The sequence below is a fragment of the Daucus carota genome, chromosome 6 (genome assembly GCF_001625215.2).
Source record: "Daucus carota subsp. sativus chromosome 6, DH1 v3.0, whole genome shotgun sequence".
NCBI lineage: Eukaryota > Viridiplantae > Streptophyta > Magnoliopsida > Apiales > Apiaceae > Daucus > Daucus carota.
In genome coordinates, this window is record NC_030386.2 from 7,458,801 (window position 1) to 7,477,292 (window position 18,492).

The 18,492-nt window shown below is 35.5% G+C and overlaps 1 protein-coding gene and 1 pseudogene across 1 annotated transcript; both read left to right on the plus strand.

Moving 5' to 3' along the window:
• Window positions 1-6,627: 6,627 nt before the first annotated feature.
• Window positions 6,628-17,940, plus strand: LOC108226794 (DNA-directed RNA polymerases IV and V subunit 2-like; annotated as a pseudogene).
• Window positions 9,869-11,624, plus strand: LOC135146763 (DNA-directed RNA polymerases IV and V subunit 2-like). The gene is made up of 2 exons (XM_064079269.1): window positions 9,869-10,416; window positions 11,287-11,624. The coding sequence occupies exons 1-2, from the start codon at window positions 9,988-9,990 to the stop codon at window positions 11,581-11,583; spliced, it is 726 nt and encodes a 241-aa protein (XP_063935339.1). The 5' UTR covers window positions 9,869-9,987; the 3' UTR covers window positions 11,584-11,624.
• Window positions 17,941-18,492: the final 552 nt, after the last annotated feature.

Below are 18,492 nucleotides of genomic sequence, written 5' to 3' on the forward strand. Positions count from 1 at the left end.
GAGCCAATTTATGCACTCACCACGCACACCACATTTAGATGCTTTAACACATGTTCTTCGTTATGTTAATCACTCAACACACCAGGGCATTTTGCTTAAAGCATCTGATTCTCTTACATTACAAGCATACTCAGATAGTGATTGGGCATCCTGCCCTGATTCAAGAAGATCCATTACCGGTTACATTTTACTATTTGGCTCATCTCCAGTTGCATGGAAATCAAAGAAACAGGGCACTGTTTCTCGATCATCGTCTGAAAGTGAATATCGCGCGATGGCATCAGCTGCTGCAGATGTCACTTGGACTGTTCGTTTATTGGAAGAACTAGGCATCACAGACTTAAAACCAGTCACACTTCACTGTGACAACCAGTCTGCCATTGCTATAGCTAAAAATCCTGTTTTCCACGAACGAACAAAGCATATAGAAATTGATTGTCACTTTACACGTGACAAAGTCTTAGAAGGTCTCTTACAGCTGACATATCTTCCAACTACTCACCAGCTTGCTGATGTTTTCACAAAGATTCTTCCTTCTCAGCAGTTTAATACTCTCTTATCCAAGTTGGGAGTGTATTCTTCATCCCCTTCCAACTTGAGGGGGGGTGTTGAGAATATACCACCACAGCATCATGCTTTATGCAGTACATCGCATATAGTTGATATATCCACCCTGTACAATGACATGTCACCTGCTGAGCTGTATAAGTTGGTTACAAATTGTATAGATACATATAGCATTAGATGAGATATATGTATAGGAGTTAGTTAGATAGTTGCTTGTATATATACAGAGCTTCACTCATAGATTAGTCAATTATTCATTCCATCAATACAGTTTTGTATAGTTTTCTTCTTCAACAATATACAAGAGCTTGCTTCTCTGTGTTTTCATGGCTTCCAGTGCATATTTTAACATGGTATCAGAGCAGTACGATCTCGGATAAACATTTCTATGGCGATTCCGCTCGGAGATTGAATCATTTCTCTCGCGATTGCAATCTCCCTGTTCAATTTGTGATTTCTACAGCTTTGTGTTCACCTGTTCTTCTCAGATCAGGTGTTTTCTACACTTTCTGCATTTCTCTCTTTACATACAAACTCTTTGCATTTCTTGCTTTACATATGGCGAATACAGTTCCTGTAGTAGATCCTTCAAGCGTTTTTTACATTCATCCTAGTGAAGCAACAACAAATCAGTTAGTTTCTGTGAAATTTAATGGATCTGGCTTTGCGAATTGGAAACGATCAATGTTACTGAGTTTATCCACTAGAAATAAACTCGGTTTTGTTAATGGCACTATCTTGAAACCTGATGTTACTGATGCTGATTATGTTCTCTGGGAACGTTGTAATTCTCTGGTTACAACCTGGATTTTGTTCAATCTTGATGAGACTATTGCTAGTAGTGTCTTGTATTTCAAGACTGCTAAAGATATCTGGAAAGATCTTGAAGCTCGTTTTGGACTTGTGTCAATTACACAAGTTTATTCTCTTCAACAGCAATTAGCTGATATTTCTCAGGGTAAACAGACTGTATCTGAGTTTTATACTGCTATTAAAGCAATTTGGGATCGTCTGGATGATGTTGATCCAATTCCTCAGAATACTGCTTGCAATTGTGATTTGAGTCAACAGGTTGAGCAAAGGCTTCAAAAGCACAGACTGGTTGAATTTCTGATGAAACTGAATGATCAGTTTTCTATTGTTAGGGGACACATTCTCCTTATGACTCCAACACCAACTGTTCAACAGGCTTATAGCATGGTTTCACAGGAGGAGAATCATAAGGAAATGACTGTTGCTCAAACAAACAGCATGGCTTTCATTGCTGACAAAAGGCCAACCTACAACAACAATTCAAGAAATCAGTCATCTGGCAATACTGGCAATTCAGGACAGCAAACCAGAAAATCTAAACCAGGAGCCAATTATTTTTGCACACACTGCAAAATTCAGGGACACAGTATTGAGAGATGTTTCAAGATCCATGGATATCCTCCAGGATTTCAGTTTAAAGAAAGAAAACTTGCTGCAGCAGTCACTACTTCTTCAGATACAGGAAATCTTACTGATATTTCATCTGCCTTGTCTCCTGATCAGTACAATACTCTTCTGCACATGATTTCCAATCATAAGGTTGATTCTTCCACTGATTTACCAGAACATAGTCAAGCTCATCTAGCAGGTAAGACTTGCTTGCGCATCACTAGGACATTGTTGGATCAAATTTTTTCATCAGATGCCTTATATTATGACTTAGGACACTAAATAGGGCAACTGTTGGACTTGCTCTAACAACATGCGTAGATCATTACTGTAAAAATTGGCTGATCACCGCCGATTCAATAATCCGACAGGTGCCGATACAATTGCTAAAAAACGGGTCATAAATTGATTAATATTAAAATTGATGAAAAATTGGCCAAAATCGATAGGAAAATAAATTTTTTTGCCGCTCAACTTATTGTGCTTTTAGAAATTAACCACCCAACTAATTTTTTTTCTTTTAATCACTAATGTTAGGTTTGGGTTTTTTTTTAGACACCAACTTTGGTTCGGATTTGATTATTAGCATTATGATAATTTTTTTGTCACTAAACATATTGCGTCTTTAGAAACTAACCACTCAACTATAATTTTTTTTTATTTTACTCACTAATGTCATGTTCAGCTTTTTTTTGCCACAAAAGTTAGGTTCAGATTTGATTATTAGCATTACATTTTCTGTGTAGCATTATTAAAATATAGTGGTAGTTGAATTTGTCAAAAAAAAATAAAAAAAATATATAGTGGAAGTCTGTAATATTTTGATGATTTGATATATGTTTGTATCTTTATATATAATACTTTTTATGTCTCCAAGGTCGTTTATCTTGGGTGATAAAAATTTTACACGCATTTTATAGCTTTTAAAAGATGTAGTTTCATAAATAATTTTTTTTCTTCCGAATGAAAAGTCAGCGTTTAAATTTTTACACACAAAAATAAGTTATGAAACTATGTTTCATAAGAGTCTTAAATAAACGCTAAGCGGTAGAAAAAACTGTAAACTAATGAGAGGGAATGATGGATTAATAATAAAATAAAATGATGCATTATAGAGAATAATCATCGAAAATTAAGTTTTATTCTCTGTTTATTTATCTTGAAAATTGTAATAAGATAAAGTTATTAAAATTTTTGAAGATAAATTTAAGAGAAATCTTAAACTGAGCTAGTCGATTGAAACTTAAATAACAATAACGAAAGATGATGCATCATATCACTCAAATACACTTTATCTTATAAGAGAAGGTGAATTGTTTGAAATCATTAATTTCATATTCATGATTTATTAAATTTTTAGAATTCTAATTACGTTTTTTCCTGATTTTAATTTTTCATCAGCTCATTTTATATTATTATTGCTATATATGAAGATATAAACATACGACACATCATCAAAATATTACATACTATCACTATGTATAAATGATACCACAAAAAATTATCATAATGTTTTTTTTTTTGAAAAAAAAGAAGATAATTCAATAAATAATGGCCATACGGCATCTACAAGAATGATCGAGTCGAACAAACATAGAAAAAATTAACATGCCTGTCTTCATACCCAAGATGAGACAAATAAGCGATGTTGAAATTGACGATGGTACATGTATAGATCCTTGCTCTGTGTTCACCATCTTTTCCAAAAACTCCGTTTGAGCTATCGACCACAAATGCAATTCCCGAAAGGCTTTATCTATGAATCCAAACCACTCTCACAAAAGGAGAGAAAAATCACACGCTCTCACCAAGGAGAGAAATCAAACTATAATCAAAACAAACTAAAACAATTAGATCTGCACCACGACGCTCAGGAGATAATCGATCCACTCACAAATCCAGAAAGGCCTCTGGAAGCGAATAAGAACGAAAATCGAAAGTTTCGGTGATATAGATCTAAGAAAACTTTCCCCGAAGATGGAGATTTATTAAGAAACTCAATGAAAAAGCAAGAACAATCAAAAACTAGCAATCAAACGAAAAGATTTGGGGCTTTCCACCGGAAACCGATGGAAGCCCCGTCGGAGATGAAAAGAGGAGTCGGCTAGAGAGAACGAGTTTCGTATTCATTTTAGTGGCATCGAGATGATATGTCGCGAAATTTTGATAAATAAATCCTATTCTCCAGATGAATCAAACGTTTTTCCAGGCTGCACAAAACTGAGAGAGGGGTGTACAAAGTAAACGAGGTAAAAAAGAGTAAAGGTCGAGGACGTTCTCGGAAAGCAAAAACAATGGGATCATCTTACTTGCAAATCATCACCATCTGCCCCTCCCTCCCGGCCTCCCCCTCTCTCTACTTTTATTCTTTTGATATATAGCTTAAGATATATCAGTTATAACATCAAACATAAAGTTGTACTAATGACATTTTTATATTGCTACGGGTTCTAAACTCGAAAAAACTCTCGGCGATCACTTTCCCGAAGGCAAACGTTATTTTGGTCTTGAGAATTTTGATAATACTTGCTATTGCAACTCTGTTTTTCAGATATCTTTTTGTTTTTTTGTTTGTTACTTTCATTTTCTGATATATTTTGAGTGGAATTGTGAAAAGATGTTGACTTTAATCTTGTTTGTTTGTTTAATCCTTGTGTTTTGTTTGGTTTTGGTGTTCATTTCGCATACGACGAGGTAACCGGTGGAGGCCGATGGTGACGGTGACGGTAGTTTCGGGACGGGATCCGATTTCAGAAAGGAAAGCGCCAATTGTGCATTAATTGAGTGCGTTAATTGTGCCTCGTAATTGAGGGCGTAAATTGTGCCTCTTTATTGAGGGCGTAAATTGTGCCTCTTTATTAAGGGTTTTAATTGTGCCTTAATTAAGGACATTAATATTTTATTATTATGCCTTAATTAAGAGCTTAATTGTCTCAATCATGAGTTATCATGATTGTGGGAATATTTTAATATAATCTGTTAAATATATCGACTTATATTCTTCTTGTTTCTCTTGTTTTATTTTTAGGATTATTGGAAGAAGACCGGTTTTTCTTTTCGGACATTAAAATTTTATTGTCTAAATTTCCCCGGTCATCTTGCATGTCCGACGGTTAGATAATAAGCTTTCTTGAATGAAAGAATTATCACGGTGAATTGCCGATGCTCGTTGAGATTTATTCTCATTTTCAAAAAATAAAAATAAAATCCGAACCCAAGTTGGTGGCTAAAAATAAAATCAAACCTAACATTAGTGAGTACAAAGGAAAAAAAATTAGTTGGGTGGTAAATTTCTAAAAACACAATAAGTTGAGTGGTAAAAAAAATCTATTTTCCCAATTCGATATGATGATTAATCGATCAAAAATCTATTATTTAGTTAAAAAACAGTTAAAATATTAAATTTTATAATTAAAAATAATATAATATATAATTAAATCAACAGCAATATTAAATTAATACTGATTAATGATCTAATTAATTATTTTAATTAATACCGCTCGCGCGGGTGCTTCCCTCTAAGGCGATGCTCCCCTACTGATGTATTTTTACATCCCACGTCTTTGGCGGATCTCTTAGCGCCGTTCATCTTCGGCGCAAGAGCACTCTTGAAATCAAGAGTAGTATAATACTGGCTGTCTCTGCACCCTTACATCCTTTATCCGGGCTGTTTCCCTCTCGACGATGAAGCTTATCTCATCATCGTATTGGTCGATTTTGACCTTATTTTGAGATCATATCCAGTATTCAGAGTTTGCTTTGATTTGGTACCCCTCTCGCGGCCCGCACCGAAACAGTTTTTTATTGATATTTTGTCCAATTAATTTTGATTTCCAGCTTTTACGAAACCAACGTAGAGCAGTAAAAATTTCCATAAACGTTGCTGGAATATGGACGGTTTGACAAAAATGACTCAAAAAGATTTATATGACAAAAGGGGTAAAATAGTTCAACAATTTGATACAAGTATTTTACCCAAACACAAACACACAAGAAAGGCCTGCCTGCTGATCAGTAAAGCCAGAGTACTGAGTGAGAATGTGAGATACTGCTGATCAAGCTCCTCCAATCTCCTGCTGTTAATGTAAGCTTCTATCTATCTGGTTTTTTCGTCTTCATTTTTCACTACTACATGGCTACCGGTTTCTGATAATCAATTTATCTTCAATAATTTATTCACCATCTTTTTATCGTTGAAAGACACCGTCCCTATTTTTTATGTTTTATTCACATTTTTTTATCGCCATCTTTACGTTACAAAATAAAAGCATGGAAAGTTTGTTCTGTAACGTGCTATTTACATTTTGGGCAGCGGTCCCTGGCCTACGTATGCCGGGGACCCATAGTGCGTTGGTATCCAGCTGACAGGATTGTAACCTACTTCCTCCGGACGAGGTCTGTCCGGCGCTTTTTAACCGCCGGACGGTCTGGCGGTTTTTTAACGGACGGTTGTATTAAACTTTTGTTATAATCCTGACTGTAGAATATTCATCCTGAAAATAGTGTGTTGGTTAAGAGGCCCCGGCATACATATGCCAGGGACATGGACCCTTACATTTTTGCATGAAACTGATTTTTCTTGGAGTTTCCAGTCTAGGGTTGATTTCATGATTACTCGGAAGTGGGATCATAGAGTTTTGTTCAGGAATGAATTTGACAAGTGCTTTGTGTATTATGTAGTGAATGAATATGATGGTGTTATGAAGTTGAGAATGGTCACCTTACTTTACTTTTTGTGTTAATGTGTTTTCTAGGTGATGGGTCGTTCGAGTTACATGGATATAGACATAGATGATCCTTTTGAGGACGACTTAGGGGATCTCGGGGAGCCTTTTTTAAACAGTGTTTGTAAGAAGGCAGCAACCTCATTTTTCCAACAACACGGCCTCATCAGTCACCAACTCAACTCGTATAATGATTTTATTAAATATGGTATTCAGAATGTTTTTGATTCCATTGGTGAGATTACAGTCCAGCCTGGTTATGATCCATCTAAAAAGGGCGATAGTCACTGGAGGTATGCCTCCTTCAAATTTGGGAAGGTCAAGCTTGCCCCGCCAACATTTTTTACTGGCAAGAAGTTTTACGATGATAATGGTATAGATTTCGTGGACTTCTATCCTAGACATGCTCGCCTTCAGAATATGACATACTCGTCCAAAATGAAAGTGGAGGTTCATCTCCAGGTAAGACTGAAACAGTGTTAACTAATTTTTTCTTTTCCTTTACCATTAACAGGTGAATATATGTTGGCTATATACTCTATATTTAATTCTAATGTCTTTATATGGGTAATTACCGGTATTTTGAAGTGACTTGGTCTCTTTGGTTCATTCGACTACTTTATTGAAATTGGTAATTGTGGAATAAAGTGTTGATTTTATGGAATCTAAAGGTGAAATTTTTTTGTGAACTTTTTGTTCCAGTGCAAATCTTAGTACTAAAATTTTAATTCGGGAAAGTAGAGCACACTTAGCATTTTAATAATGATTTAAAAGGCTGTAAAAGCTATTGACTTGGTACAAAATTAACTGGTAAATGCTGCAACTTGAATCACCAGTTTTGCAGTGCCAGATTTTGTAGCCACTTTTTTCTGCAAAATGTAAACACTTAACTGTTTACATGTAGTATATAATTAATCAGAATATTCTCTGCTCCTTGACTGTGGTACATGCTAAATTGAATATAATGCTTTGTTGCAACACAAATATACAGGTTATTATTTTATAATTATGATCATTTCGAATGAAGCTTGCCTGCTTGGATAAATTTATGGATTTTTAAGGACTACAGTATTTGGTTTAAATTTTGCTACTTTATGTATATGTTTGATTATTTTCTCGCTCGCACTTTGTATTCTATGATTGTCGTCACCAATTAAACATTATTTCCTGACAAGTTGCACCAGCTAATTCACCTGGATAATATGCTGACAGCTTGATTATTATGTTGCTAAACATTGAGAACATTCAATTATATATGTAAGACTCAAACACTCTCCTCACAGTGTTTGTAATTAGTTTCATATATTATTGTGTTTCTGTGTAAATATTTAGGTATATACTCAGAGGATGGTTAGGAGTGACAAATTCAAAACTGGGAAAGAGCAGTATGTAGACAAAACTGTTTGTAAGGAGATTCGAGAGGAGATTCCTATTGGAACGCTTCCAGTGATGGTTAAATCCGATTTATGCTGGATGAAAAAAGCGAAGCAAGGTGATTGTGATTTTGATCAAGGAGGCTATTTCATAATCAAAGGAGCTGAGAAGGTTAAGAGTTTCTTAATTTTTTTTGTAGTATATAATTCTTACTTAAGGAACATTGTTTACATGCTGATTAAAACTAGTTTCTAAAAATTGTACAGTGGTCATATAGGTCAACTGGAAATACATTAATATGGGTGTTTATGTTGTATTACAGATTTGAGTTTCATTATATGAACTATTGGCTCATGATTTAGAGTGCAGTAAAAATTTATTGGCTCAAGATTTGTTCAATGTACATCATTACTTTATTATCCAAAAGAACTTGTTTTTGCTACCCAAAAACATACAGAATCACTGCAGTTCTCTAAAATCGTCCAGTTATTTAAGTACACCTACAAGATTAGATGGTTGTTTGTATTAGTGTTTAAAAAGGTATTGAACACTTATCTTGCTAAAAAGTACTAAACTGATGTTTTTTAACATGATAAGTACTTATTCTCGGATTAAACAGGAAACAAACACCCACAATGAGTGATTTTATTTCAAAAGGCTACTCTAAATTGCCATGAAGGGAGACAGAAAATTGTACAGGTGTACCCATACTTTTAGTGAACAATTTAACATAATAAATCTCATTCCTAAAGAGATTTTTAGCTGATTAGATTGGTACAGTGAGGAAAAAACCTGGAATATGCCTCCTACATCTGAGTTAATCAACAGAGATGAAACTAAAAGTATACTCTAGACAAATTACACCTTGAATGTGTGATTAATGCATCCTTGTATTGTGAAGAAGCCTGCTCGAAGTAAATTGAAATCAGAGTATTAGGACCCTTAAACATATAAGCGTTTTCACATAGTTGGACTCTCAGATTAATGCTGCTTAGCTTTCAGATTGCTGATAGATCTCTTAAAAAATTGATGTTGTCTGTAGCTTATTTTAGTTAGTTTACCTAGATTTTATAAAAACTGTTAAACCAGTAACTATCTTAAGAATGGAATATCTTGTTATTAATATTGTGTCAGTAAAGATTAGTGTATGTTAATAAGTGATTGCTTTCAGCTTGTGGACAATTAATGCTCGTCCCAAGTCTTTGGTAAATTTGGTTGCAATATGGCACTGTACATGTGTAGTTAGAAGTAATTTTTCCTTGATCCCCTGCAGACATTTGTTGCTCAGGAACAGATCTGTTTGAAGAGGCTTTGGGTGACTAGTAGTCCCTGGAAAGCTTCATACCTTCATGCTACTAAAAGGAAAAGGGTCAAGGTACACCTATTAGACCCGAAAAGTGATGACATTGGAGGTGTTGAAAATTTTCTTACCGTGTCATTTTTGGGGATAGAGATTCCAATATGGGTATTGTTTTTTGCCCTTGGAGTATCTTCTGACAAAGAAGTAGTTGATCTGATTGATGTTGATCTTGAAGATGGCAGAATTATTAATATTATGATTGCATCAATTCATCATGCTGACAAAGATTGTGATGAGGAGTGTGGTGAGAAGTTCTGTAGAAGGGCAATAGCTCTTAAATACCTTGAAAAGAAACTCAAAAATTGCACATTCCCCCCTGAAGATCATAGAGTTTTTGCATTTTTGCATGAAACTGATTTTTCTTGGAGTTTCCAGTCTAGGGTTGATTTCATGATTACTCGGAAGTGGGATCATAGAGTTTTGTTCAGGAATGAATTTGACAAGTGCTTTGTGTATTATGTAGTGAATGAATATGATGGTGTTATGAAGTTGAGAATGGTCACCTTACTTTACTTTTTGTGTTAATGTGTTTTCTAGGTGATGGGTCGTTCGAGTTACATGGATATAGACATAGATGATCCTTTTGAGGACGACTTAGGGGATCTCGGGGAGCCTTTTTTAAACAGTGTTTGTAAGAAGGCAGCAACCTCATTTTTCCAACAACACGGCCTCATCAGTCACCAACTCAACTCGTATAATGATTTTATTAAATATGGTATTCAGAATGTTTTTGATTCCATTGGTGAGATTACAGTCCAGCCTGGTTATGATCCATCTAAAAAGGGCGATAGTCACTGGAGGTATGCCTCCTTCAAATTTGGGAAGGTCAAGCTTGCCCCGCCAACATTTTTTACTGGCAAGAAGTTTTACGATGATAATGGTATAGATTTCGTGGACTTCTATCCTAGACATGCTCGCCTTCAGAATATGACATACTCGTCCAAAATGAAAGTGGAGGTTCATCTCCAGGTAAGACTGAAACAGTGTTAACTAATTTTTTCTTTTCCTTTACCATTAACAGGTGAATATATGTTGGCTATATACTCTATATTTAATTCTAATGTCTTTATATGGGTAATTACCGGTATTTTGAAGTGACTTGGTCTCTTTGGTTCATTCGACTACTTTATTGAAATTGGTAATTGTGGAATAAAGTGTTGATTTTATGGAATCTAAAGGTGAAATTTTTTTGTGAACTTTTTGTTCCAGTGCAAATCTTAGTACTAAAATTTTAATTCGGGAAAGTAGAGCACACTTAGCATTTTAATAATGATTTAAAAGGCTGTAAAAGCTATTGACTTGGTACAAAATTAACTGGTAAATGCTGCAACTTGAATCACCAGTTTTGCAGTGCCAGATTTTGTAGCCACTTTTTTCTGCAAAATGTAAACACTTAACTGTTTACATGTAGTATATAATTAATCAGAATATTCTCTGCTCCTTGACTGTGGTACATGCTAAATTGAATATAATGCTTTGTTGCAACACAAATATACAGGTTATTATTTTATAATTATGATCATTTCGAATGAAGCTTGCCTGCTTGGATAAATTTATGGATTTTTAAGGACTACAGTATTTGGTTTAAATTTTGCTACTTTATGTATATGTTTGATTATTTTCTCGCTCGCACTTTGTATTCTATGATTGTCGTCACCAATTAAACATTATTTCCTGACAAGTTGCACCAGCTAATTCACCTGGATAATATGCTGACAGCTTGATTATTATGTTGCTAAACATTGAGAACATTCAATTATATATGTAAGACTCAAACACTCTCCTCACAGTGTTTGTAATTAGTTTCATATATTATTGTGTTTCTGTGTAAATATTTAGGTATATACTCAGAGGATGGTTAGGAGTGACAAATTCAAAACTGGGAAAGAGCAGTATGTAGACAAAACTGTTTGTAAGGAGATTCGAGAGGAGATTCCTATTGGAACGCTTCCAGTGATGGTTAAATCCGATTTATGCTGGATGAAAAAAGCGAAGCAAGGTGATTGTGATTTTGATCAAGGAGGCTATTTCATAATCAAAGGAGCTGAGAAGGTTAAGAGTTTCTTAATTTTTTTTGTAGTATATAATTCTTACTTAAGGAACATTGTTTACATGCTGATTAAAACTAGTTTCTAAAAATTGTACAGTGGTCATATAGGTCAACTGGAAATACATTAATATGGGTGTTTATGTTGTATTACAGATTTGAGTTTCATTATATGAACTATTGGCTCATGATTTAGAGTGCAGTAAAAATTTATTGGCTCAAGATTTGTTCAATGTACATCATTACTTTATTATCCAAAAGAACTTGTTTTTGCTACCCAAAAACATACAGAATCACTGCAGTTCTCTAAAATCGTCCAGTTATTTAAGTACACCTACAAGATTAGATGGTTGTTTGTATTAGTGTTTAAAAAGGTATTGAACACTTATCTTGCTAAAAAGTACTAAACTGATGTTTTTTAACATGATAAGTACTTATTCTCGGATTAAACAGGAAACAAACACCCACAATGAGTGATTTTATTTCAAAAGGCTACTCTAAATTGCCATGAAGGGAGACAGAAAATTGTACAGGTGTACCCATACTTTTAGTGAACAATTTAACATAATAAATCTCATTCCTAAAGAGATTTTTAGCTGATTAGATTGGTACAGTGAGGAAAAAACCTGGAATATGCCTCCTACATCTGAGTTAATCAACAGAGATGAAACTAAAAGTATACTCTAGACAAATTACACCTTGAATGTGTGATTAATGCATCCTTGTATTGTGAAGAAGCCTGCTCGAAGTAAATTGAAATCAGAGTATTAGGACCCTTAAACATATAAGCGTTTTCACATAGTTGGACTCTCAGATTAATGCTGCTTAGCTTTCAGATTGCTGATAGATCTCTTAAAAAATTGATGTTGTCTGTAGCTTATTTTAGTTAGTTTACCTAGATTTTATAAAAACTGTTAAACCAGTAACTATCTTAAGAATGGAATATCTTGTTATTAATATTGTGTCAGTAAAGATTAGTGTATGTTAATAAGTGATTGCTTTCAGCTTGTGGACAATTAATGCTCGTCCCAAGTCTTTGGTAAATTTGGTTGCAATATGGCACTGTACATGTGTAGTTAGAAGTAATTTTTCCTTGATCCCCTGCAGACATTTGTTGCTCAGGAACAGATCTGTTTGAAGAGGCTTTGGGTGACTAGTAGTCCCTGGAAAGCTTCATACCTTCATGCTACTAAAAGGAAAAGGGTCAAGGTACACCTATTAGACCCGAAAAGTGATGACATTGGAGGTGTTGAAAATTTTCTTACCGTGTCATTTTTGGGGATAGAGATTCCAATATGGGTATTGTTTTTTGCCCTTGGAGTATCTTCTGACAAAGAAGTAGTTGATCTGATTGATGTTGATCTTGAAGATGGCAGAATTATTAATATTATGATTGCATCAATTCATCATGCTGACAAAGATTGTGATGAGGAGTGTGGTGAGAAGTTCTGTAGAAGGGCAATAGCTCTTAAATACCTTGAAAAGAAACTCAAAAATTGCACATTCCCCCCTGAAGAATCTGTTGAAGATTGCATTAAAAAATATCTCTTTTCCAGTCTCACCGGCTTCAAGCAGAAGGCTCGTGTTCTTGCCTATATGACGAAGTGCCTTTTGCAGGCATATACTGGTCGTAGAAAAGTTGATAATAGGGATGACTTCAGAAATAAGAGGTTAGAGTTGGCTGGTGAGTTACTTGAGCGTGAGCTTAAAGTTCATCTTAAACATGCTGAAAGACGTATGGTCCAGACTATGCAGAGAGATCTCTACAATGATAAAGTGGAGTTTATCGAACGCTATTTGGATTCATCAATCATTACAAATGGGCTTTCAAGGGCTTTTTCCACTGGGGCCTGGTCTCATCCATACAAAAGAGGGGAAAGGACCTCCGGTGTAGTGGCAAATCTCGGTCGAACAAATCCGTTGCAAATGATAGCTGAGATGAGGAGAACACGTCAGCATGTTGATTACACGGGGAGAATTGGCGACGCAAGATACCCGTTAGTACTTCTATCTATGAAATTTTGTTGCACATGCTTATTTGTTTGTATATATCGTGGCATCTATGATTTCCCCTAGTCAATTATATCAATGATACTGAAATACAATGGGAATGTTGCTTGAACATGGTAGTAATATATTGATATAGACAGGTTACGAGATGTGGGGAGGAAATCATTTGCTTTTCTTTCAGGTTATTTGGGAAATATGTCTACTTAAAATTTGATTTTATAGATTTTTTATTTCCTTATCACATACTAGCAAGTTTTAAGCTCAATGTAATTACTAGCAAGTTTTATCTTGACTGTAATATATATCTACCTATTGGATATTTACCAAAAAGAGTTATGCACCTGAAAATTACTTGATAGCAGAGGCAGACAATAGATCCTTTTTTTTTAAAAACATTGCTGTGTGTGATACTGCAGTTTGATGGTTTATTAAGCTGCATTTTTCTCTGCCTTATGATTGGGTATCTTCCTGTAGGTGGGTTATGCCTACAACTTTCTTAAACGTAATCTTATCAAAACTCTGAAGAAAATTTCTAGTGTACAGAGTAGAAACGAGGAATCTTATTATAATAATGTATAATGCTGCTGTTGTAGGCACCCTTCTCACTGGGGGAAGTTGTGTTTTCTTTCTACTCCTGATGGAGAAAATTGTGGGCTCATAAAAAATCTTACCAGCACTGGGCTTGTCAGTACAAATGTATACGATTCGATTCTGGATAAATTACTCAATTGTGGCATGGATGAATTGGTAGATGATACTTCATCTTCTCTTCGTGGGAAGGATAATATATTCCTTGATGGTGAACTGGTTGGAACTTGTACAGATCCTGCATTATTTGTCACAGAATTACGAAATATGAGAGACGCACAATGGAACTTCCTCACCAGGTTCTCTTTTATAACTCTGTAGCTCCTGGTTTGGAAAACACAAGTATAATACTGTAGGTCACTAGGACAGTGATGATGGTCTGCACATCATCTTTCTGCACCTATAATATTTGCTTATATTTATACTGGATATTTCTTGTAGGTGGAGATTAAAAGAGATGAGAAAAATAGAGAAGTACGGATATTTTGTGATGCTGGAAGGATTTTACGACCTCTTTTCGTCGTCAGTAATTTGAGAAAAATTAAATCATTTAAAGGGGGAGATTACTCTTTTCAGTCTCTTCTGGATGCAGGAGTAATTGAGCTGATTGGGACTGAAGAGGAGGAAGACTGTTGCACTGCATGGGGATTTAAAAATCTCTTGAAGCAAAGCAGCGGAGATGCACCCAAGAAATACACACATTGTGAACTTGACATGTCATTTCTTCTGGGTTTAAGTGCCGGACTCACACCCTTTTGTAATCATGACCATGCAAGAAGGGCTCTCTACCAATCACAAAAGCACTCGCATCAGGCCATTGGTTTTTCCACCACCAACTCAAGTATCAGAGTAGACACAAGTACTAATCAGTTATATTATCCTCAGAGACCACTTTTCCGGACAATGCTTTCTGAATGTCTTGGAAAATCAGAAAACAGCAAGATGCTTCCCAAGCCTGAATTTTATCATGGGCAGTGTGCTATCGTAGCTGTAAATGTTCACCTTGGTTACAACCAGGAAGATTCCTTGGTTATGAATCGCTCTTCGCTAGAGCGGGGCATGTTTCGATCGGAGCATGTTAGAAGTTACAAGGCTGATGTTAACAACAACGAAGCTACTTTAAAGAAGCAGAAAGTAGAGGATGCGATAAACTTCGGAAAGATCCCAAGTAAAATTGGTCGGGTTGACAGCCTAGATGAGGATGGTTTTCCTTTCATTGGTGCAAACCTGCAGACTGGTGATATCGTCATTGGAAAGCATGCAGAATCAGGGGTGGATCAGAGGTTTAAACTGAAGCATACTGAAAAGGGCATGGTTCAGAAAGTAATACTTTCTTCGAATGATGAAGGAAAAAACTTTGCTGTAGTATCTCTGAGACAGGTGAGTATGTGTTCATTAGAGAGTGTTTCAGTTTAATACATGTATATACTATATACTTATTCACCTTTTCTTAATATTCTTCCTGAAACCTTTTTGTACTGACGCCTATTTTGGTGCTACTCTTGCTGTCTTATTACATGCTTAACCAATCATTTTCACTTCTGTATGCAGTTCTCATGCATTCTGTAGCTTATAGCTGCCAAAGATGGTTGAATTTATTCAACATGCTTGCACTCTCTAATATTAGATGTTTGCATATTAAAATATGTAAATATGACAAAGATAAATGATAATTCTCTCGTGGCTTTGATTTCCCTGTACCCTTTTGGATCACCTGTTTGAAATGCCTTCCTTGCACATGGACAAAAGCAATTGCATATTTTGAATTTCCATGGCTTACAAACTTGACTATAACTGTGTAGGTTCGATCCCCATGTCTTGGAGACAAGTTTTCTAGCATGCATGGGCAGAAGCGTGTTCTAGGGTTTCTTGAATCTCAGGAGAACTTCCCTTTCACTTCGCAAGGAATAGTTCCGGATATTGTCATAAATCCACATGCATTTCCTTCACGTCAAACTCCTGGCCAGCTTCTGGAGGCCGCTCTGGGAAAAGGGATCGCTCTTGGGGGTAAAGAAATATATGCCACCCCATTCTCTACTGCATCTGTTGACGCCATTGCAAATCAACTTCATAGGTAAAATGTCATACTCAAGCAACAACGCATGAGAGTAATACAATATCAATCAATATTTATGAGTAATTGTATTGTTGCCTTACTTATGTTATCTTTCTCTGCACTGCTCACAAAACTGGTGAAGGCTAGAAAAAGAAAAGTGATGCATCATCTTTGTTCTTCGTTTAGGATTTGATTATGGCTAGGAAAGTAATGGAAGGAACAGAGATAAAAGAAATGAGCGCTTAAAGATTAAAAGTAGTGGAAGTAGGCCTCACACTACAGTACTGCAGACCTTTTGAAATTGTCTCTAAATTCCTGTAATATTTGATTTTTTTGCCGATATAATATTTATAAAAGTGCTCCATCCACACATTAGGTACAAATAAATAATATGTGTTAACTTTTGATTGGAATGAGTCCGTATATATGTATCAATAGCATCAATTAAAACCACTTCAATTGTGATGTCATTTTGTACAAAATTTTGTATCCAGTTTTGTGAATGTAGCATTACACATAATACTATATTATTTGTATTTATTTAATTTATAAAAGAAAACGATATCATTTGTTATAAATTTTAATAATATAAGATGCCCAGGAGACATTACTAGTTTCGATGTTGGAAACTATTTTTTAACTCTCACTGTTGTGTCGTCGTGTCTATGAGTCTCTCTGTTTGCAACTCGTGTAGGCTTGATTATTAAATGATTACATTTTCTCAATGGAAGATCAGAACATGGATTAAACTGCCTCATAAAAACTTCAAAAAAAAGGACTTTTATGACTGATGTTGATAATCTGATATATAAAATTTTTGAATTTAAATAGTATTCATATTCCCCCCTCCCTAAAAAATCTTTCTGCCTCTGTCACTGCATGGGATAGTACTTTGAATTAAGTTCTTTAATATCGAAAGGGTACCATCAGCACTATGAAAAAAGTGACAAGTCGAATCTGCAGCTGGAAGTATTTGCTTTATTTATTTTGCTAACCGGAGGTATCTACTATTATGTCCTTTTTGTAATATACATTAACTGGGTATGCGTTTGATGACAGTGACATTAGAATATAATTGCTTTGAATTGTCAACAAAGAAATAGAATGAGGCTGTTTTCTGATTTCATGTATCTCTGTATATGCATTGAAGGGCAGGCTTTTCTAGATGGGGAAATGAAAGAGTTTACAATGGTCGAACTGGTGAAATGGTGAAATGGTGAAATGATCCATATGGCTGAAGACAAGGTAAAGTTTAGGAACACGGGGCCTGTTCATCCCCTCACTAGACAACCAGTTGCTGATAGGAAGCGTTTCGGAGGAATTAAGTTTGGAGAGATGGAGCGAGATTGCCTGATGGCTCATGGTGCCTCAGCTAACTTGCATGACCGTCTCTTCACACTCAGTGACTGCTCACAGATGCATATTTGCCGGAGATGCAAGCACCCGGCAAACGTTATCCTGAGGCCTGTGACGGGTGGGCGCAAGATTCGTGGCCCATATTGCCGGTATTGCCAGTCTGCTGAATCCATTGTCAAGGTGAGTGTGCCTTATGGGGCGAAGCTACTTTCCCAGGAGCTTTTCAGCATGGGCATATCTTTGAAGTTCGAAACTCAGTTGTGTTGAAATTTATTGGGCATCAAAAGGCTCATTTCACGTGGGGAAACCATGAGTATGAATCCTTTTCCAGTTAGCCCCTGACCCTTATAAACATTACCCAGCTACCAGAAAACAAGAAGACTGTTATTTGAGACCTCAGTTGTATTTTGAATGCATAATGTGAATAGTTTATTCAAATGCCTATGAATGGTTTTTGCAAGTAGACTCACTTTAACCTTATAGAAGGCAACTTGATATTTTTATTGGGGACTTCTATAACTATTAGACAGTAGATTTTTATTAACGGTTTTTCTATGGTGTGCCCATGGGCACATGCTACCGTTTTATTAAAACATCCCAGTTGTATGGAGAAGTTTGGATTTAGGTTTACAGGGGGATTAGGGGTCCAAACTTTCTGATGATTAGCCTAACATAAAAGTAGCTTGTACATAAGTCTTTACATTTGTGAATACATGACGGAAGACAAATATGGATTTCATAAGATTATCTGACATTTACGGGTCCTGTATTACATAAAAAATCGAAAACTCAACTTTTTTTCTTTATAAAAATAATAAATTTTATCTAGAGATTTAGCTTGGTAAGAAATAATTATTGCAATAAAAAAATGTATGCTTGAGAATCAAGTTAATAGACATAAGTAATCGAAACGGAAGATCGATTCTAGTAATAAAAGTATAGAATTCGATATACACATACACCATACACACATACGATGCTGTTACAC

Excerpts from the sequence above, each read along its gene's own strand:
- LOC135146763 (XM_064079269.1), top strand. The coding sequence starts at position 9,988 with ATGGGTCGTTCGAGTTACATGGATATAGACATAGATGATCCTTTTGAG. Across the intron at positions 10,417-11,286 it reads AAGTGGAGGTTCATCTCCAG|GTATATACTCAGAGGATGGT; the intron begins GTAAGACTGAAA and ends GTAAATATTTAG.